Here is a 24,810-nt window from a genome sequence, read left to right on the forward strand (position 1 = left end):
AACATCACATATACATGTTAAATATCACTTTTTGAAACATCACATACGCATTTTGAACTTCACTTTAACACATCACATGCTCATTTTAAACATCACTTTTAAACATCACATAAACATTTTAAACATCCCTATCAAACATCATATATGCATTTTAAACATCACTTTTAAAAATCACATACACATTTTAAACATCACTTTTAAACATTAAATACACATTTCAAACATCACTTTTAAACATCAAGTATGCATTTCAAACATCACATATTCATTTTAAACATCACTTTTAAACATCACATATGCATTTTAAACATCACTTTAAAACAATACGTACAAATTTCAAACATCACTTTTAAACATCAAATACGCATTTTAAACATCATTTTTAAACATCAAATACACAGTTTGAGCATCACTACACATTTTAAACATTACTTTTAAACATCACATACACATTTCAAACATCACTTTTAAACATCAATTAAACACTTTAAACGTCACATACACATTTTAAACATTACTTTTAAACATTACAAATGCATTTTAGACATCACTTTTAAAAATCACAAATACATTTTAAACATCACTTTTAAAAATCACGTACGTATTTTAACATCACTTTTAAACATCAAGTACTGATTTTAATATAATTTTTAAACATTACATACACATTTTAAACATCACATACGCATTTTAAAGATCACTTTTAAACATTACATACACATTTTAAACATCACATACGAATTTTAGACATCACTTTTAAACATCACACACCTATTTTAAACATCACATACACATTTTAAACATCACTTTTAAACATCTCATACACATTTTAACATCACATACAGATTTTAAACATCACATACACATTTTAAACATCACCTTTAAACATCACATACACATTTTAAAGATCACATAAACATTTTAAACATCACTTTTAAACATCACATACACATTTTTAAACATCACATACACATTTTAACATCACACACATATTTTAAACATCACTTTTAAACATCAATTAAACACTTTAAACGTCACATACACATTTTAAACATTACTGTTAAACATTACATACGCATTTTAGACATCACTTTTAAAAATCACATATACATTTCAAACATCACTTTTAAACATCACGTACGCATTTTAACATCACTTTTAAACATCACATACCGATTTTAACATAATTTTTAAACATTACATACACATTTTAAACATCACATACGCATTTTAAAGATCACTTTTAAACATTACATACACATTTTAAACATCACATACGCATTTTAAACATCACATACTTATTTTAAACATCACATACACATTTTAACATCACATACAGATTTTAAACATCACATACACATTTTAAACATCACCTTTAAACATCACATACACATTTTAATCATCACATACACATTTTAAACATCACTTTTAAACATCACATGCACATTTTAACATCACACACATATTTTAAACATCATCTTTAAACATCACATCCACATTTCAACATCACATACACATTTTAAACATCACCTTTAAACATTACATACACATTTTAACATCACATACATATTTTAAACTTCACCTTTAAACATCACATACACATTTTAATCATCACATACACATTTTAAACATCACTTTTAAACATCACATGCACATTTTAACATCACACACATATTTTAAACATCATCTTTAAACATCACATCCACATTTCAACATCACATACACATTTTAAACATCACCTTTAAACATTACATACACATTTTAACATCACATACATATTTTAAACTTCACCTTTAAACATCACATACACATTTTAACATCACGATGAAGCGATGACAGGTGAGGAGATTTCTCAGCTTGAACGAGTTTTCTAATCACCTGTCTCTTTATCAGGGGCGCGGGAGACCATGAGAAGGCGGTGGGGGGAAAGACTGGAGGCCAGAGACGCTTACGGAAAGAGCGGCAGTACAATATTGCTGAAAAGCCGACCATTGAGAAAAAGAGATTGTGTAGTGAAAAATAAAAACCCTGTAATTTGGCACCCGCCTGGCTGTGCTCTATTCGGTCAAGAATGACCCAACGGCTCCAGACTCGTTCACAATGGCGCCCAGCTAAACGAACCCAGAATAAAAAGAAAGAAGAGAATGACGGCTCCGACTCCACTGGAGGCACTTGGGAGAGTGCTGGAAGAAGTATCAGCGGCGAGCCAGCAGCAGACGCAGGTGCTGCAGTCGCTGATGGACAGAGCGGGGGGGAGGGGGGGGATCACCAAGCGCCGGAGCGGGTACAGCACCTAAAGGGAGCAATCCTGGGCCGTGTCGGCAGCACGGCAGAAGACCATCGGCGCCGTTTCCGGTCCTTGAAACTGGGACCAGAGGACCGACCGTTCGCTCTAGGGCAACAGCTCCGGGATGCGGCAGCAAGATGGCTCCAGCCAGGAGAACGGGACAGCCATATGTTCGAGCTCATCTTGCTGGAGCAGTTCCTGGAGGCCATCCCGACACGTACCGCGGCGTGGGTGAGGTACCACCGGCCGCAAAACCTGACCGAAGCTGTAACCTTGGCGGAAGATCACCTGGCGGTCCATCGCGACGCACGGAGGGAGGAGGGGACCCCAAGACCGGCAGAAAGACCCACACCGTCCCCGCGCAGACGATCCGCACCGCCAGTGGCCACAGCGCCATTGGGGCCCCGTTCCCGACCGGCAGGGCCCACGCTGTTCCATGAGCAGGTTCCAGCATCGGACATGACCACCAAACAAAAAAGAAAAGACACACACACACACCAGCATCATCATAAGGTGGTGGTGAGGGTATATAACAGTGTCTCTGCTCCTCTCTTCCAGGGTACCAGCGCTGCTGATGGCACGCTTCCCCCGCAGACGGCACCGCGAACACCAGGGCAGGTGTGTTGGGGGTGCGGACAGCCCGGTCACCTGAGGCGGGAGTGCTCCGCAAAGGAGGTGGACCAGGTGATACGGGTTGCCGGGCCTCCAGCAGCCTCCCCCGGTCCAGGGGAGACGTATTGCGTCCCGGTAAGGGTACAAGGGAGTACACACCGGGCTATGGTGGATTCGGGCTGAAAACAGTGCATGATCCACCAGAACCTGGTTAGACCCGGGGCGTTGAGGCACGCGACACAAGGGAGAATAAGGTGTATACATGGGGATGTGCACACGTACCCTATTGTGCCTATAGAAATCTGGCATAAAGGCCAAAAACAGACCATAAAGTTTGCCGTAAGCGCGCAACCTACGCACCCCCTGATTTTAGGGACAAATTGGCCGGGGTTTAGCCAACTAATGGAACGTTCACGGGCTGTAGGACAGGGAAGTATCCGCGCAGTACTCAGTGGCGACACGGGTTCACGCGGCGCTGCCGAGCGGGAACCGGCGGGGGCTTTGTGGGAGGTCCCCCCGGACCCCCAGTGGAGACCCACGGAGGACTTTCCCCTCGAACAGTCCCGCGATGAAACTCTGCGCGCGGCCTGGGACCAGGTGGATTACATCGACGGTCAGCTGGTGCGCCCGGGGAAAACGCGGGTATTTCCCCACTTTTTCATTATTAGAGACAGGCTATACGAGTGACCCGTGACACTCAAACAGGCGAAAAATACACCCAATTGTTGGTGCCAAAACCCCGCCGGGAAATGGTTTTCCAGGCGGGGTATTGCAATTCCCTTGCAGGCCACGTGGGGTACGAAAAAACACTTAATCGGGTCATGGTCCGGTTCTATTTGCCAGGCATCCGGGCGGACATACGCCGATGGTGTGCTGCCTGTCCGGACTGCCAGCTGTTGAACCCGGCGGCCATCCCAAAAGCCCCGTTGCGGCCATTACCGCTCGTAGAGGTCCCATTCGATAGAATCGGAATGGACCTCATCGAACCATTTCACCCGAGCACACGGGGATATCGATTTGTGTTAATCCTAGTGGATTACGCAACCCGATATCCCGAAGCAGTGCTGCTGCGCTTCATCTCTGCAAAGAGTGTAGCACAAGCACCGTTTTCGGTCATCTCCCGGGTAGGGATTCCGAAAGAAATCCTTACTGACCAGGGCACGTCCTTTATGTCGCGCACGACAAAGGAATTATACGGATTACTGGGAATTAAATTTATCCGCACCAGCGTTTAACATCCGCAAACGGATGGCCTGGTGGAAAGATTAAATAACACACTGAAAACCATGATCCGTAAATTCAAACATGAGGACAAACCTAATTGGGACAAATGGCTGGATCCCTTGATGTTCGCAATGCGGGAGGCACCCCAGACCTCCCTCGGCTTTATGCCTTTTGAGTTACTTTATGGCAGGAGGCCGCGCGGCGTGCTGGACCTTATTAAAAAAGCTGGGAGGAAGGATCCAGCCGCAGTAAGAATGAGATTAAATACGTGTTGGACATGCGAGCAAAACTTCACAAGGTGGCGCACTTATCACGGGGAAATTTGCTGCGCGCCCAACAACGGCAACAGCGCACGTACAACCGAGGAACCCAGCTGAGGAAATTTTTACTGGGAGAAAAATTACTTGTACTACTCCCAACCTCCAGTTCTAAATTACTGGCCAAGTGGCAAGGGCCCTTTGTGGTCACACGGCAGACTAGCGAGGTAGATTACGAGGTCTGGCTCTCGGACCGGGGCGGAGACATGCAAATTTACCACGTGAACCTGCTGAAGGCATGGACGGAGGCCGAGCCTGTCTCCATGGTGACGGTAGTGAAGGAGGAGGAGCTGGGGCCAGAGGTCCTGTGCTCCGCCTTTCCCCCTCCTCTTCCTTGTGATGACCAGCTCACATTGGCACAAAGAGCGAAGGGTGCTGAATTACAGCGTCACTTTTCAGATGTGTTCTCTGCGCGGCCCGGTCGCACGGACCTCATCTGCCATCGCATTGAGACCAGCCCGGGGATTACGGTGCGGTCTCGTCCCTATAGGCTTCCCGAGCACAAGCGTAAAATGGTCCGGGAAGAATTAAAAACCATGCTGGAGTTGGGAGTAATAGAAGAGTCCCACAGTGCATGGTGTAGCCCCATCGTTCTAGTGGGGAAGAAGGATGGGTCTATACGGTTCTGTGTTGATTACCGCAAGGTGAATGAGGTGTCACGTTTCGACGCATACCCAATGCCTCGGGTCGACGAGCTCCTGGATCGGCTAGCCACTGCGCGTTTTTTTCCCACACTGGATTTAACCAAGGGCTACTGGCAGATTCCCTTATCACCAGAGTCCCGGGAAAAAACGGCCTTCTCCACTCCAGAAGGCTTATACCAATTCGTGACACTCCCGTTTGGCTTGTTCGGTGCACCCGCGACGTTCCAGCGCCTCATGGACCGGGTGATGCGACCCCACGCGGCATACGCAGCTGCATACCTAGATGATGTCATCATCTAGGGTAACAGCTGGGAGGAACATCTGCAGCGGGTGGGAGCGGTGCTTGAGACCTTGAGGCGGGCGGGGCTCACCGCCAACCCCGGGAAGTGTGCGATTGGTCGGAGGGAGGTACAGTATCCGGGGTACCACTTGGGAGGGGGGCAAGTGCGACCGCAGGTTGACAAAATGACGGCGATCGCGGCATGCCCACCCCCAAGACGAAAAAGGAGGTGAGGTGGTTTTGGGGCATTGCCGGGTACTACCGCCGGTTCATCCCCCGGTTCGTGGACTTGACCAGCCCACTGACCGACCTCACCCGAAAGGGTTCGCCAGAACTGGTCCAGTGGACGGAGCAGTGCCAGCAGGTGTTTCAACAGGTAAAATCTGCACTCTGCAAGGAGCCGGTACTGTGCATGCCTAACTTCTCCATCCCTTTCTGCCTGCAGGCGGGTGCGTCGGAGCAGGGGCTGGGGGCGGTGATGTCGCAGCAGGTGGGGGGTGTCGACCGCCCCATCCTATACATCAGTCGGAAGCTCTCGGACCGGGAGGCGAGATACAGTACGGTGGAGAGAGAGTGCCTCGCGGTCTGATGGGCGGTCGGGGCCCTCCGGTATTACCTGTTGGGGCGCCCCTTCAGCCTCTGCTCGGACCACAAGCCGCTCCAGTGGCTCCACCGCATGAGGGATGCCAACGCGCGGCTCACCCGGTGGTACCTAACGTTGCAACCCTACAACTTCCGGGTGGTCCACCGGCCGGGTACGCAGATGACCGTGGCCGACTTCCTCTCTCGCCCCTCTACGGGGGTGGGGGGGGGTGGTCGCGGCCGGACGGGTGCCCGGCCTGAAACTGGCGGTGGAGGCATGTGGAGGGGCGTGGTCGACGCGTCCCCTGCGGGCGAGGCGTGCACAGGAGCCGGCTGAGAAGCGATGACAGGTGAGGAGATTTCTCAGCTGGAACGAGTTTTCTAATCACCTGTCTCTTTATCAGGGGCGCGGGAGACCATGAGAAGGCGGTGGGGGGAAAGACTGGAGGCCAGAGACGCTTACGGAAAGAGCGGCAGTACAATATTGCTGAAAAGCAAACCATTGACAAAAAGAGATTGTGAAGTGAAAAATAAAAACCCTGTAATTTGGCACCCGCCTGGCTGTGCTCTATTCGGTCAAGAACGACCCAACGGCTCCAGACTCGTTCACAATCACATACACATTTTAAACATCACATACATGTTTTAATCATCACATACACATTTTTAAACATCACTTACACATTTTAACATCACATACACATTTTAACATCACATACACATTTTAAACATCACTTTTAAACATCACATACACATTTTTAAACATCACTTACACATTTTAACATCACATACACATTTTAAACATCACATACACATTTTTAAACATCACTTACACATTTTAACATCACATACACATTTTAAACATCACGTTTAAACATCACATACACATTTTTAAAAATCACTTACACATTTTGACATCACATACACATTTTAAACATCACATACATGTTTTAATCATCACATACACATTTTAAACATCACTTTTAAACATCACATACACATTTTTAAACATCACTTACACATTTTAACATCACATACACATTTTAAATATCACCTTTAAATATCACATACACATTTTAACATCACATTCACATTTTTAAACCTCATTTACACATTTTAACATCACATACACATTTTAACATCACATACACATTTTAAACATCACTTTTAAACATCACATACACATTTTTAAACCTCATTTACACATTTTAACATCACATACACATTTTAACATCACCTACACATTTTAAACATCACCTTTAAACATCACATACACATTTTAAACATCACATACACATTTTAAACATCACATTCACATTTTTAAACCTCATTTACACATTTTAACATCACATACACATTTTAACATCACATACACATTTTAAACATCACTTTTAAACATCACATACACATTTTTAAACATCACACATTTTAACATCACATACACATTTTAAACATCACTTTTAAACATCACATACACGTTTTTAAACATCACTTACACATTTTAAACATCACCTTTAAACATCACATAGACATTTTAAACATCACATACATGTTTTAATCATCACACACACATTTTAAACATCATATAGACATTTTAAACATCACATACACATTATACAGTTTTTTCTAATTGCTTACACATTAAATATTAAATGTTCACACAGTTACAATTTTTTTCCATTTTCTTACACACAATTTTACTAACTTTGTGTCTTTTTTCAAAATATACACACACTTCATCAAACATCACAGACAATTTTATTAATTCCTACATTGATGACAAAATGACACACTTGAAAACACATGCCCATTCATCAAAATAAAGCAAGCATTGGTAAAAATGCAATTTTATTTTCATCTCACTCATGCAGACTTCAAATGATAAGACACCATTAGAGTGAGTTACCCACAACAGTGAGAAATACAAAACACATTTGTAAAAAAAAAAAACTATTTTACTATAAGAAATCACATCTTTTTAGCATATGTGATGAATGATTACTGTAACTTGACAAAATGTATTGGCAAATCCATAGCAATCGTCATTGTTTACTTTGAAGTTTTACTTGAAATAAAAACGACAGACTTGGAAAACAGCATCTCTATGAAAGAAGATACTCAAAAGCCTCAGTTACTGATTCTAATCATCGTCTGGCTGGATCAGGCCTTAGTACAGGGGTAAGGAACTTATGGCTCTAGAGCCAGATGTGGCTCTTTTGATGACTGCATCTGGCTCTCCGATAAGTAATGAATAATTCCACTTGTAATCACAGTGTTAAAAATAACGTTCAAAATATAAAACATTCTCATGCTTTTTTATGTTCAAGAAGTTGCATTAATGGTAAGAAGTAATTTATTTATTATTAATTAGTGTGGGGCTTGCCCTCCTGGGGGTTCTTCAGACCACCAAGAGCCTGTTTAGGGTTACAATGTTGTTTTATTTAATTTTTCTCTCAGTTGCTTTCCAGCAATTGTCTTTTTCTCTTTCATCCTCACTCGCGCTCTGGCTCCAGCCCCAACCCTGTCTCTCCTCCTGGCTGCTGCTTACAACAAGGCCCAGGTGGGCCATCCACGCACCTGTCGCTGATTCCGAGACCGGTCCTGGCAACATCCTGCTTTGCTGCAGGCCCGCAGGCCACGCCCCCTCCACAGTTAGCTTCAGAATAACAATATTATTATAAAGACTAAGAGACCTATTATACTCTGGAAATGTTGGTCTCACTTAAAAATACACACGTCTAGTTGTGTTCAGTGTTAAAAAAAAGTATTACATGGCTCTTAGGGAAATACATTTGAAAATATTTGGCTTCTTGGCTCTCTCAGCCAAAAAGGTTCCCGACCCCTGCCTTAGTATCTCATCCACAACCCTTACATGTGAGCAAGATGTGAAGGTGTGTGTGAAGCATGTGTGGAATATAACTGTGCAGCAGAGTCTATGACTAATATAAGCACATCTGCACAGGGGTTTTGTTTACTGTTTGTAGACTTTGTTAACTTTGGGAACATTGAACTTTTAGTAAGTAAGCAATGAGAAAAAACGGTATTCATTTTATTATATTATTATTCAAATGTACTAATACCTATTACTAATTATATTATGATAAAGTTAATATTATTATTACTAATATGATATTATTACTGACATTTGGCGCGACCCCAAAAGGGACAAGCGGTAGAAAATTGATGGACGGAAGAAATTATTACTAATAATATGAACAAAGTTATTATTGTTTTGTTATCGTTACTAATAAATATTAAAAATTAGTATTGGTATTATCATCAGAGTTCTTTATGTTGTAAGCGTTTTTATTATTATTATTAATAATAATTATAAATAATTATTTCTAATCTTATTATGATAAAAGTTCTTCTTGTTGTAAGCGGTGTATTACTATTATCATTATTATTAGTATTTATTAAATAATTACTACTAATAATATTATGATCAAAGTTATTCTTGTTATAAGTTTTTATTATTAATATTATTATTAATAATAATATGCTATTATTTTTAGTATTAATCATTATATTCTTTCACTTTTATGATTTCATTGTTGATAAATACTAACAATTATTAGTAATATTATTATGATCAAAGTTATTCTTGTTATAAGAGTTTGTATTATTCATATTATTATATTATTAAAACATACTAATAATTATTATTGATAATATTATGATTAAAGTTCCTGTAATAATAATTATAATGATGACGATGACGATAAATATTATTAATATGATTATATATCTATAATAATTATTAGTCAAATAGAACCAAATGTATTTGTTGTATTATGTTATTGTTGCTAATACATACTAACAATTATTATTATTATTATGATCAAAGTTATTCTTGTTATAAGCGTTTTAATTATTCCTATTATTAATTATGATTACTGATGATATTATGATCAAAGTTATTCTTGTTATAAGCGTTTTTATTATTAGTATTAATAATAATGATTACTAATAATATTATGATCAAAGTTATTCTTGTTATAAGCGTTTTTATTATTAGTATTAATAATAATTATTATTAATAATTATTACTAATAATCTTATGATCAAAGTTATTCTTGTTATAAGCGTTTTTATGATTAGTATTATTAATAATCATTACTAATAATATTATGATCAAAGTTATTATTGTTATAAGTTATTATTATTATTAATGATATCATGATATTATTACTAGTATTAATCATTATGTTACGTTTGAATAATTATTATGATATTATTGTTAATAAATACAAACTATTATTAATATTACCGTTTTTTACAGTCGCTAGGACACATTTCCCAATGATTTGGTCACTTTTCCAAAACTCTTCACACGGTTCTCCAAACCAACTTTCAGCTTTTCACATCAGCTCCTTTCACTTTCAAAATGCACTAAAACTAGCAAATACCTTCATCCATTCATCCCTATTCTACTGCTTATTCCCTTCGGGGTCGAGGGGGGGAGCTGGAGCCTATCTCAGCTACAATCCGGCGGGAGGCGGGGTACACCCTGGACATGTCGCTACCTCATCGCATGTCTCAAATCAACTCATTCTTCCAGAACACTAACAAAGACGGACAGACAACAAACACACTTTTTCACCCACAAAACAATGACAACAGGGAGCATTTTACAATGCTTTCTTGTGTAAAACAAGGGCATCTCTGTATATAATTCCCAGCAAAATATATGTTACTGGAATGAATCAGACATGATGCAGAATGCTTCAATATATTTTGATATTTTATGTCTTTTATTATTTTTTTGCACTGACTAATTTTAAAATACAAGAATTTGTATACACAGCATCCACTGATACAGATACAATAGTAATGCTAATCTACAAACTGTACTCAGTCACAGGAGATTATGTAATTTCACCTAATTGGGTTAAAAATATTGTTTGCACACCAGTAATTATAATCCACAAATGTTTTTGAGTGTATGTGCTGTCTAGAGCTCGGAAGCATAAACATGTAATACTCTTCCATATCAGAAGGTGGCAGCAGGTAGCCAAATTGCTTTGTAGAAGTTTTTCGTGATCACAATATGCAGACAGCGGTAGGCAGCGTGAAGGCAAAAAAGTATCTCGCTTAAACCAAAATCTCCTTTTTATCCTGCAGCTGTCACATATACTGTAATATTGAACATGGTAATTGTTATATATTGTATATATGATATAGACATAATATAATATAATACATCAGTATATATAATATCCATCCATTTTCTACCGCTTATTCCCTTTCGGGGGCGCGGGGGGCGCTGGCGCCTATCTCAGCTACAATCGGGCGGAAGGCAGGGTACACCCTGGACACCTCATCGCAGGGCCAACACAAATAGACAGACAACATTCACACTCACATTCACACACTAGGGCCAATTTAGTGTTGCCAATCAACCTATCCCCAGGTGCATGTCTTTGGAAGTGGGAGGAAGCCGGAGTACCCGGAGGGAACTCACGTATTCTATAATATACTGTACATATATCATGTAAATATTAAGTATATATGTTATATTTTATATCGCTATATTTAGTCTATTTAAACCTGCACTGTCCTTTCCATCCTTACACTTTCCATCATTGTAACTGAGCTACTGTGTGGAACAATTTCCCTTGTGGATCATTAATGTTTGTCTAAGTCTAAGTCTAAGTCTAAAATAAACAAAAGGTGAGTGCCGCTAAGAAAAGCCATTGAAGCTTAGGGATGGTTATGCAAAATTAGACTAAAACTGAACTGGCGGAAAAGTAAACCAAAACAGAATGCTGGACAACAGCAAAGACTTACAGCGTGTGGAGCAGACGGCGTCCACAAAGTGCGTCCGTACATGACGTGACAATCAACAATGTCCCCACAAAGAAGGATTCTCGTCCGCACAACTTAAGTCTTAGGCTTAGACTTAGACTTCCTTTTTATTGTCATTCAAATTTGAACTTTACAGTACAGATAAGAACGAAATTCCGTTGCATTAGCTCATGGTAATGCAGGGTAAAAAATCAATTAGGTGCAGAAATAAATAAATAGATTACTGTACAGATAAATATATTGCACTTTTGCATATGCATCCACGTTTATGGATGTATGTTATAGTAGCAATGCTCGTGCTTGGGTTCTGGTGGATCACAGGAAGGTAGCACACTCAAGGCAGCGTTTACACTTTTTAATGTAATTTCGTTACACTCAAATATCTGTTCATTATGTTCAAATATCTTTTCGTTACACTATAATGTCTCTTGGACTTTTCAGCCCATACTTGCAATCATCAGTCCGTTTCGGGTTTGTCCAAGCACCCTGCGTTCCTCCTGCTTGTGCCTCGTGTTTGCGTCTCTTCCGCGTTCCTTCCTCCCAACAAAGTCTCCCGCGCTGCTAATAAAGGAACAGGTGATTAGATAACTCGTTCCAGCTGAGATTATCCACTCACCTGTCAGCTGCTTCATGACCGATCTCTGCACACACCCCGCCCGCAGGGAACGCGCGGACAACGCCCCCTGCCACAGTTATATTGTCTTTATATTCCAGCCAGTTAATCCATTTTTGGGGGGAATTGAGGGGATTATTTTAATGCGTTCAAGAGTCTTACGGCCTCAGGGAAGAAGCGGTTACAGAACCTGGAGGTTCTCCTACGGAGGCAGCGGAACCTCTTTCTAGAGTCCAGCAGTGAAAACAGTCCTTGGTTGGGGTGGGAGGAGTCTTGATTGCGAAAACAAAGCAGGTGCAGGGAATAGCGCTCAAAGGAAGACCTGGAACTGCTACAGGAAAATATCAACAAAACAGGAAAAGCCACCAAAAGACAAGAACTAGAACAGTACACACAGGAAAACAGCACATCTGTGGTCCTCTCTAAGGTTTCTCATAGTCATTCACATTGATATCCCACTGGGTTGTAAGTTTTTCCTTGCCTTTATGTGGGCTCTGAACCGAGGATGTCATTGTGGCTTGTGCAGCCCTTTGAGACACTTGTGATTTAGGGCTACATAAATAAACATTGATTGATTGATTGATTGATTGACAAGAGATATAGTGATGCATTCTTGGTTATGGTTTGATTTCATATTCAACAATTGCGAGAACAACTTTTTATTATTAGTATCGGCTGCCGAGTTTAATTTTTCAATGTTTTCTGCCATTGGTGTGCCTCTGCATTTTTTCTATGAAAAAAAATGTGCCTTGGCTCAGAAAAGGTTGAAAAACACTGATCTAGGGCAATACACCAAGGAATGAATGTTCTTGCATGCCTTATCCATCCCTGGCAATCTTCTGCTGATATGTCCAGGCATCCAGCATGCATTGCGTCCAGGAAGGACATTTGATCATGTGGATGGTGGAATTGTCCAATTGTTTTTGTAGCATCTAATTTTACAATTTTAAATATATTTCATAAAAATATTACTGTTGAATTGTATCAAATTGCTGTCTGGTTCAAGTTTGTATTATATTGTTGTTTTCAACTAAAGTTTAAAGTGGAACATTAGCACAATTTCTGATGGGTTAAAACCAATAAAAATCAGTTCCCAGTGGCTTATTTTATTTTTCAAAGTTTTTCTCCAAATTTTACCCATCACGCACAATCCCGAAAAACGGCTTAAAAGTGCCTGATTTTAACGGTTGTTATATCCACCCGTCCATTATCCTGTGATGTCACAGCGTGACCACGAAGAAACAAACATGGCGGATAGCACAGAGAGGTATTGTCACAACACAGCTAGCCTAAATAGCATGTTAGCATCGATTAGCTTGCAGTCATGCCGTGACCAAATATGTCTGATTAGCACACTCCACATAAGTCAATAACATCAACAAAACTCACCTTTGTGATTTTGTTGACTTTATGGTTGGAAATGCATCTGCTTTGAGTGTCGCAGGATATCCACACATCTGTGCCATCTCTGTCGTAGCATAGCTGTAGTCGGTACAGTGTGCAGAACAAACGAGGGACTTTCGCATCTTTTGACCACTGTTGCAACTTGAATCCGTCCCTGTTCGTGTTGTTACAACCTCCGACAACACACCGATGAGTCATGATGTCTCCAAGGTACGGAAAACAGTCGAAAAAACGAAAATAACAGAGCTGATTTGACTTGGTGTGTGTAATGTGTTTGAGAAAATAGCGGGTCACTTCACGATGTGACGTCATGGGTGAAAGGTCATTGCTCCGACAGGCGAACAATTGAAAGGCGTTTAAATCGCCAAATTCACCCTTTTAAAGTTCGGAAATCGGTTAATAAAACATATGGTCTTTTGTCTGCAACATCAAGGTATTTATTGATGCTTACATAGGTCTGGTGATAATGTTCCCCTTTAACGGTTTTGAAATTAGTATTGGCCTGTAAGTACACAGAGTTTTGGTAGTTGTTGTGTCGAAGTGAGAAAATAAGGAACGTCCTTTGAAATATGTCGTCATTGAATGCATTTTGTGCCAAAGCAATGATAATTGGTCCTCAGTTTAGCCCATTTATAATTATTTATACTTCTGTTGTGGTCACTGTGTGAAGAGTGTAAGAGTTAGTTTGTGACGACCCCCAAGATGCAGAGATGGAGGCAGGCATTGAATAAGAAAACATGATTTAATTAAAAATAAACAATAACAAACAAAAGGAGTACAACAAAAAGTGTGCACGAGGCGGATAACAAACAAAAGGAGCTTAGCATGGAAGCTAGCAAAAAAAAAAGGCATAGCATGGAGGCTAGCATAAACAGAACAGGGAACAGAAGTTGTTACGTGTTGTACAAAGACAAAATAGGAAGCAGGGAACAAAAAATAGTAAGCTACAAACATCTAACAAATTATAGCTTACAGATACGCTGCAACGACACGACACAACAAGGAGCGACAATACAATACAGAAGCGACATGAAATACGTGACAATAATCCAGCACTGACTGGAGGAACAAAGCAGGTACAAATAGAAGTGGGCTGATTGACACCAGGTGTGGCCAGGTGCCAATCAGCTGAGAGGAAACAGCACCCAGGGAGAAACACAGGAAACAAACAAAATAAGAGCGCTGACAGGAAACACTACACACACACAGAGGAAACAAAAACTAATGCAGAGGGAGAAACTAAAACAGACAAACTGTCAGGGGCAAGCCTGACAAAGCGTTTTGAAAAAGTGACCAAAGTATTGGGAAATGTGTCCAAGCGACTAAAAAAATGTGTAATATTATGATCAAAGTTATTGTTGTCATGAACGTTTTTATTATTAGTATTATTAATAATAATTACTAATAATTATTACTAATAATCATATGATCAAAGTTATTCTTGTTATAACAGTTATTGTTATTATTCTTATGGTCAATGAAATAATGTTTGCATGTTGTTTGTAATGTTAGCATGTTGTTTGTAATGTTTGCATGTTATTTGTGATTTTTGCATGTTGTTTGTAATGTATGCATGTTATTTGTGATTTTTGTATGTTGTTTGTAATGTTTGTATGTTGTTTGTAATTTTAGAATTTTGTTTGTAATGTTTTCATATTGTTCATAATGTTTACATGATTGTAATGTTTGCATATCGTTTGTAATATTTGCATGTTATTTGTAATGTTTGCATGTTGTTTGTAATGTTTGCATGTTGTTTGTAAATTGTGCATGTTGTTTGTAATGTGTGCATATTGTTTGTAATATTTCTATGCTGTTTGTAATATTTGCATGTTATTTGTAATGTTTGCATGTTGTTTGTAAATTGTGCATGTTGTTTGTAATGTGTGCATATTGTTTGTAATATTTGTATGCTGTTTGTAATGTTTGCATGTTGTTTGTAATGTTACCATATGGTTTGTAATTTTTACATGTTGTTTGTAATGTTTACATTTTGTTTATCATGTTTGCAAGTTGTTTGTATTGTTTTCATGTTGTTTATAATGTTTGTATGTTGTTTGTAATGTTAGCATATTTTTGTAATGTTTGCATGTTGTTTGTGATGTTAGCATGTTTCAGGGCTCACAGGAATAAGACAAAGCAGTACTGGGAGCCGCCTAAAAACAGCATGCAGGCTGCAAGTGATAAAAGCATGAAAAGACCTTTCAAAGGCACCACAGATCCACCAGATCACATTCATCAAGACTAAGGGACACTTTCTTTGTCTGGACCATTTGGGCCCTCAACCTTCACTTGTTGTGCTCTCTTGCTCCTTCATGCTGTTACCTGTACTGCCCACTGGGTTCATGTCCTGTACTTGTCTCTTTCAAATGTTTTATGTTCTGTTCTTAGGTCTTTGAAATGTTTTATATCCTGTTTTTAGGTTAACATTTCAAGTGTTTTTATGTTCTGTTCGTACATCAAACCTTTTTTACATCCTGTTCCTATGTTTACCTTTCAAGTGTTTTTAAGTCCTGTTCGTACATTTCAAGTGTTTTTAGTTTGTCTTCTTACATTTTAAATGTTTTTATGCCCTGTTCTTAAGTTTCCAATTTAAATGTTTTTATGTCCAGTTCTAAGGTTTGCATTTTAAATGTTTTTATGTCCTGTTCTTAGGTTTACATTTCAAGAGTTTTTTATGTCCAGTACTTAGGTTTACATTTCAAGTGTTTTTATGTCCTGTTTGTACATCAAAAGTTTTTTTAACATCTTGTTCTTGTTTTTACATTTTTAGGTGTTTATAAGTCCTGTTTGTACATTTCAAGTGTTTTTATTTTCTCTTCTTACATTTTAAATGTTTTTATGTCCTGTTCTTAGCTTTACGTTATAAATGTGTTTATGTCCTGTTCTTAGGTTTACATTTCAAGTGTTTTTATGTCCTGTTTGTACATCAAAAGTTTTTTTAACATCTTGTTCTTGTTTTTACATTTTTAGGTGTTTATAAGTCCTGTTCGTAAATTTCAAGTGTTTTTATTTTCTCTTCTTACATTTTAAATGTTTTTATGTCCTGTTCTTAGCTTTACATTATAAATGTGTTTATGTCCTGTTCTTAGGTTTACATTTTAAATGTTTTTATGTCCTGTTCTTATGTTTGCATTTCAAGTGTTTTTATGTCCTGTTCGCATGCATATCAAAAGTTTTTTACATCCTGTTCCTAAGTTTACATTTGAAGTGTTTTGTAAGTCCTGTTCGTACATTTCAAGTGTTTTTATTTTGTCTTCTTTCATTTTAAATGTTTTTATGCCCTGTTCTTAGGTTTGCATTTCAAGTGTTTTTATGTTCTGTTCTTACATTTCAAGTGTTTTTATGTCCTGTTTTCAGGTTTACATTTCAAGTGTTTTTATGACCTGTTCGTACATCAAAAGTTTTTTTTACATCGTGTTCTTATGTTTACATTTTTAAGTGTTTTTAAGTCCTGTTCATACATTTTAAGTGTTTTTATTTTGTCTTCCTACATTTTGAATGTTTTTATGCCCTGTTCTTAGGTTTAGGATGTAAATGTGTGTATGTCCTGTTCTTAGGTTTGCATTTTAAATGTTTTTATGTCCTTTTCTGAAGTTTATATTTCAAGTGTGTTTATGTTCTGTTCTTACATTTCAAGTGTTTTTATTTTGTCTTCTTTCATTTTAAATGTTTTTATGCCCTGTTCTTAGGTTTGCATTTCAAGTGTTTTTATGTTCTGTTCTTACATTTCAAGTGTTTTTATGTCCTGTTTTCAGGTTTACATTTCAAGTGTTTTTATGACCTGTTCGTACATCAAAAGTTTTTTTTACATCGTGTTCTTATGTTTACATTTTTAAGTATTTTTAAGTCCTGTTCATACATTTTAAGTGTTTTTATTTTGTCTTCCTACATTTTGAATGTTTTTATGCCCTGTTCTTAGGTTTAGGATGTAAATGTGTGTATGTCCTGTTCTTAGGTTTGCATTTTAAATGTTTTTATGTCCTTTTCTGAGGTTTATATTTCAAGTGTGTTTATGTTCTGTTCTTACATGTCAAGTGTTTTTATGTCCTGTTCTTAGGTTTACATTTCAAGTGTTTTTATGCTCTCTTCTTACATTTCAAGTGTTTGTATGTCCTGTTCGTACATCAAAATTTGTTTTACATTCTGTTCTTATGTTTACATTTTAGGTGTTTTTAAGTCGTGTTCGCACATTTCTATTGTTTTGTATCTCTTCGTACATTTTAAATGTTTTTATGTCCTGTTTTTAGGTTTACATTTTTAATGTTATTATGTCTTGTTCTTAAGTTTACATTTCAAATTAAGTATTTCAATTTATCCGTTCTTACATTTTAAGTGTTTTCATGTCCTGTTCTTACATTTTATGTGTGTTTGTGCCCTGTTCTTATGTTTACATTACAAAGCTTTTTATGTCCTGTTCCTACATTTCAAGTGTTTTTTTGTCCTATTCTTATGTTTACATTTTAAGACTTTTTGTCCTGTTCTTACATTTCAAATGTTTTTATGTCCTGTTCTTACATTTCATGTGTTCTTAGGTTTTCTTCCTACATTTTTAAGTGTTCTTATGTCCTGTTCTTGGGTTTACATTTTAAATATTTTTATGTCCTGTTCTTGGGTTTACATTTGAAATGTTTTTATGTCCTGTTCTTACATATGAAGTGTTGTAATTTTTTTGTTCTTACATTTCAAGGGTTTTCATGTCCTGTTCTTACATTTTAGGTGATTTTATGTCCTGTTTTTATGTTTACATTACAAGCCTTTGTATTTCTTGTTATTTGGTTTACATTTTACAGCTGAGAAAAGGTAACTCATAACAACAGATTTAATTTCTTTAGCAAAATTCTGATTGTTCTCTAAAAGAACTCAGAGTTTCTTTCGAACTGGTTTGCAGTCTAGATCAGGAAAACATGTCTCTTATGCAGTTATTTCATTGGAATTTAGTGAATTAGGAGTTTTGGGTAAACAAAATTTCACGTCAAAATGAAAGGAAAGTTAGTGCTTAGGGGCAACAAATATAAGAAAAACAGGAACTGGTCCAAGAATAGACCCCTGAGGGACACCAGAACGCAGCGGCGCATCTGGGAGACACAAACTCATTAAGCGTGACTGCAAAAGTCCTGTCTGTCAAGTATGACTTAAAACATTATTATTATTATTGATATTATTATAACTATTTTTATTATAATAGTAATAATTATTATTATTATAATATTAATAAATATCTGTGATGAGGTGGCGGCTTGTTCAGAGGTACCCCACCTTCCACCCAAATGCAGCTGAGATAGGCTCCAGCACCCCAGCGACCCTGAACGGGACAAGCGGTAGAAAATGTATGGATGGATGTAATAATAATTATTATCATGCATTGTTTGTCAGGGTTATTTTGTGTCGAACCCCAAGATGCAGAGAAGGAGCGAGGCATTTTGCAGGAAAACATAGTTTAATTTAAAATACTACAACTAGAACAAACAAAGGGTACGAACAAAAAGCACGCACATGGGTGGATATAACAAACTAAGGGCTATGAACAAACTAATCGGAAGCAGGGAACAAAAAACAGTAAGCTACAAACATTTACCAAATATAGCTTACCGCTACGCTGCAATTACAGGACCAGTAGGAATGACAAGTAGAAAATGACATTGACACGACAATACAATGATCCAGCCCTGACTGGAGGAACAAAGCAGGTAAAATAGGAGCTGGCTGATTGACATCAGGTGTGACCAGATGCCAATCAGCCGCAGCTGAGTGAAAACAGGACACAGGGAGACAGACAGGAAGCCGAACCAAAATAAGAGCACTGGACAGGAACTAAGGACAGGAAATACTAAACACAGAGGAAAACACTAAAACGTAGTCAAACTGTCAGAGGAAGCCTGACATTGTTACTACCATACATTTGTTTTTGTTTTTATATATTATCATAGTTAATTTTTCCATAGTTAAAATTGTAGTTATAATTATTATTGGTATCTTAGCCATAATTATTATCAATATCTTAGTTATTATTGGTATTATTGTTATTATTATTATTATAATTATTATTATTATCATTGATATCATGCATTGTTATGATCATGCAATATTTTGCTTTTAATTAGTTATTATTATTGTAGTCTTCATTGTAGTTATCATTTTTATTGTTTTTACTAATACATCAGTTATTATTATTATCAGTATCATAGTTATTATTATTATCATGCATAGTTACGATCATGAATTTATTTTCTTTTAATACTATCGTTATTTTTTTTAACTTTTTTTATAATTATATCTGTCATTTAGATATAATTTTATTGTTTTTATCAATATAAAAAGTATCAATATCAAAATTATTATCATTTTAATGAATTGTTACAATCGTGCATTTTTTATATTATCATAGTTATTTTTGCAATAGCTGTTGTAGTTAGAGTTATCATTGTATTTATTGTTAGTATTAATATTGTTGTTGTTGTTTTATTGTTATCACAGTTAATATTATTATTATCAATTTCATAAATATTATTATTATCAAAATATAATTATTATCAATTCATTTGTTATTTTTCCACCTTAAATGAGTCAGTCCTTAAAAACTACTTCACCCGGAAATATCACTTTCTACTTCCTTGTTTACCCAAATGTTATTGTTTTGTCGTTTACTTCCCGTAGTGTGTTGCTATGCTGCACCGCGAGCCCATGCCGAGGAGAAGCTACTCCGAGACCTCTTTGTGCGCTACAACAAGCTCCCCAGGCCGGTGGAAAACTCGTCGGACACGGTTCTCGTCCAGTTTGGACTGTCCATCGCTCAGCTCATAGACGTGGTCAGTCAGTGTCTTTTTTATTTTAAAACATAAGTTCACTGGGGATGTGTTTTTTACAATTCTCAGCTACTCACTCGTAAGGTGAGTAGCTGTGATGCCGAAAAAAAAATTGTTGCAATAAACCACATCAAGTCGCACCTCATATTAAAGACCACAATGAGGACTTTCTCGATCTGGAGTTATTATGTTCATGGAGGTCTAGTAGAACTTACAAAGTCCAACACAATTAATTGTTGGCGCTCACTGGTTGACTTCCAAGTTGTTTGTTTTCCAAGGTAATGTTCCCTAATGTAGATACTGCACTGCATGTGTCAAACTGCATAGGTAATGTTTTATAGATCATATCTAAGATTATTAGCTGTCAAACAATTACTAATTTGAAATTAAACTAATTAAGAGTAAAAATAAGATAGGTTGATTGGCAACACTAAATTGGCCCTAGCGTGTGAATGTGAGTGTGAATGTCCTCTTTCTATCCGTGTTGGCCCTTCAATAAGGTGGCGACTTGTCCAGGGTGTACCCTGCCTTCCGCCCAAATGCAGCTGAGATAAGCTCCAGCGACCCCGAACTGGACAAGCGGTAGAAATGGATGGATGGCTAAAGTAAGATTAAAATGCTAATTTGCCTAGAGTTAGTTGATTATGACTTTGATAACAGAGGAAGATTTTACGCAAATACAAACAATTTTAAGATCTAAATGCATCAACAGAAAACACTTTATTGGTGTAAAAATAATTGTTTAGGAAAAAAGTTTGCATTTACATGTATATAACTACATAAAAGCCTTGCATTTCAGGCAGATACTTGTGACAAATATAGTACTGTCGATAGAAAGCGCCAGTATATAAGCCGCACCCAATACATTTTTCCTTATATTAGCCGCACTGACATATGTATATTTGTATGTATACATATATGTATATGTGCACGTATACATATATGTATATGTGCATGTATACATATATGTATATGTGCATGTATACATATATGTATATGTGCATGTATACATATATGTGTATGTATACATGTATTTATGTATGTATATATATGTATATGGGCTTCACGGTGGGAGAGGGGTTAGTGCGTCTGCCTCACAATACGAAGGTCCTGCAGTCCTGGGTTCAAATCCAGGCTCGGGATCTTTCTGTGTGGAGTTTGCATGTTCTCCCCATGAATGCGTGGGTTCCCTCCGGGTACGCCGGCTTCCTCCCATTTCCACCTGGGGATAGGTTGATTGGCAACACTAAATTGGCCCTAGTGTGTGAATGTGAGTGTGAATGTTGTCTGTCTATCTGTGTTGGCCCTGCGAGGAGGTGGTGACTTGTCCAGGGTGTACCCCGCCTTCCGCCCGATTGTAGTTGAGATAGGCGCCAGCGCCCCCCGCAACCCCGAAAGGGAATAAGCGGTAGAAAATGGATGGATGGATATATGTATATCTATAAAGATATATGTATGTATACATATATGTGTATATTTTGTGTATATATGTATATATACGTATATATGTATATGTTTGTGTATGTATGTATATATGTAAATATGTATACCTATATGTATATTCTAGATGTTATATGTGTATATGTACATATACACATATATGTATATGTATGTATGTATATATACATATATATATATACACAAACGTTTGTATATGTATACATACAAGTGTATGCATATATGTGTATATATGTGTGTGTGTGTGTGTGTGTATACATATATATACAGGTATATATATATATATTTATATAAATAGTCGAGGTTTCTGTGGTTTATCCGTTATACAGTGCTCAATACCGGGATAAAGCGGAATATTCACAGAGGCCATATCATTCCTACAAGCCTGTTTCGTCTGTTACAACCTCTGTAAATGTGAATGTGTGTGTGTGTGTGTGTGTGCGCGCACGTGCGTGCGTGCGTACATGTGAGCAAAATTAGTTATTTATACAGAAATTTGTTATGAATGTTTATATACATACCTTAATTATTTCCAAACGATGTCTGTCACACAGCAGTAAAACGGCTGATCAAACAAAACACAAGTCATCGTCATGGACTCGGTAGCTGCGCAAGCTAGCTCTCCAATCATCTAAACAGACACAATAACCCCACGGTGACGTTTTGGTGTATTTACTGAGGAATTTTTGAAAAACTATAAAAAAACTAAATAATGGAAAGTTAATGATACCAACACAGACACTTGCATGTCAGCTCATGCTAACGATGCTAGCTTGATTACATTACGATAGCACAGGGGTAACCAACCGTTTTGAAACCAAGAGCTTCTTCCTGGGTACTGATTAATGCGAAGGGCTACCAGTTTGATACACACTTAAATAAATTGCCAGAAATAGCCAATTTGCTCAATTTACCTTTAATAAATAGATCTATATATATAAAGAAAAATGGGTATTTCTGTCTGTCATTCCGTCAAACATTGTTTTTCCTTTTATGGATGTTTTTTTGTAGAGAATAAATGATGGAAAAAAAAACACCTAATTGAGTGGTTTAAAAGAGGAGAAAACACGAAAAAAATGAAAATTACATTTTGAAACATAGTTGATCTTCAATTTCGATTCTTTAAAATTCAAAATTCAACCGAAAAAAAATTAAGAGAAAAACTAGCTAGTTCGAAACTTTTTGAAAAAATTAAAGAAATAATTTATGGAACATCGTTATTAATTTTTCCTGATTGAGATTAATTTTAGAATTTTAATGAGATGTTTTAAATAGGTTAAAATCCAATCTGCAATTTGTTATAATATATAACAAATTGGACCAAGCTATATTTCTAACAAAGACAAATCATTATTTCTTTTAGATACAAACATTTTAAAAGAAATTCACAAGACTTTGAAATGATATTTAAATTTGATTCTACAGATTTTCTAGATTTGCCAGAATAGTTTTTTGGAATTTTAATCATAATAAGTTTGAAGAAATATTTCAAAAATATTCTTCGTCGAAAAAACAGAAGCTAAAACGAATAATTAAATTAGAATGTATTTATTATTCTTTACAATAAAAAAAAACAACTTGAACATTGATTTAAATTGTCAGGAAAGAAGAGGATGGAATTTAAAAGGTAAAAATGTATATGTGTTTAAAAATCCCAAAATCATTTTCAAGGTTGTATTTTTTCTCTAAAATTGTATTTCTGAAAGTTATAAGAAGCAAAGTATAAAAAAATAATAATAATTTATTTAAACAAGTGAAGACCAAGTCTTGAAAATATTTTCTTGGATTTTCATATTCTATTTGAGTTTTGTCTCTCTTAAAATTAAAAGCGTCGAGCAAAGCGAGACCAGCTTGCTAGTAAATAAATAAAATTTTAAAGAATAGAGGCAACTCACTGGTAAGTGCTGCTATTTGAGCTATTTTTAGAACAGGCCAGCGGGCGACTCATATGGTCCGCGTTGGTGACCCCTGCGATAGCATGTACAAATATGAATGAAGACACTCCTACAGAAATCAAACATGGGGCGCTTTAGTAAACAAGAATAGTTTTAGTTACATTGTAAAACTTACAAACGTTGCTTGGAGTGACGGATGAAGAATCCTACGGGTACAAACGCTATGCACGGCCAGAAAACAGAACTTCTTGTCCAAAGCTCAGCCTAAACAGAAGAGCACTACAGCTGTCTGCAATGAGTGAACTCTTCCAAAAGATGGCGCTGTAGCACAAACAAAAACACACTTTTTCAGTGTCTTTTTTTGTTTTTATGACTGTCAGCGAAGAAAAATCCATAAACCAGCCGAACCGTTTTATTAGCCCCGTTTTATTAGCCCCGGGGTTCAAAGCGTAGGGAAAAATTACTTTAAGAAAAATATATATATATATATATATATAGCAACACGTGCCTGAGTGAGCAGTAGAGACTCAATACATGTAAAATAAAGACTCATCATTTAAAGACACTGCTACCTAGTGCCACTTTATTGTGTTTCAATCATGTATTTTTCAGTTCATTCATTCATCCGTGGGGGAAAAAAAATGTTTATTTACCATTTTCCTGCACCATCGACTGACGTGTGCAGGCTCTGTGGAGAATGGAATGCAAATAAGTCAGGTTGACTCGGGGGACGTGGAGAGGGTAGGGGGGGCACCTGACGTGTGGCGTACATTGTTCCCCCCTGCACTCACAATTAGACGACAGCCTGCCAGCGCGAGAACACGTCTCCTCCTATAGAAGGTGTCAGCAAGCACGCTAAAATATTCCCCCGGCTTCACCA

General features: G+C 37.5%; 1 protein-coding gene across 1 annotated transcript in view; it reads left to right on the forward strand.

Moving 5' to 3' along the window:
- The window catches only part of LOC133544260 (neuronal acetylcholine receptor subunit alpha-2-like), a 56,495-nt gene that overhangs the window by 18,267 nt on the left and 13,418 nt on the right, over positions 1-24,810 (forward strand). Inside the window, exon 2 of the mRNA XM_061889420.1 lies at positions 20,429-20,580. Within this exon, the coding sequence (XP_061745404.1) occupies positions 20,429-20,580 (152 nt within the window). The remainder of the gene's footprint in view (positions 1-20,428; positions 20,581-24,810) is intronic.

This window comes from Nerophis ophidion, linkage group LG27, assembly GCF_033978795.1.
Source record: "Nerophis ophidion isolate RoL-2023_Sa linkage group LG27, RoL_Noph_v1.0, whole genome shotgun sequence".
NCBI lineage: Eukaryota > Metazoa > Chordata > Actinopteri > Syngnathiformes > Syngnathidae > Nerophis > Nerophis ophidion.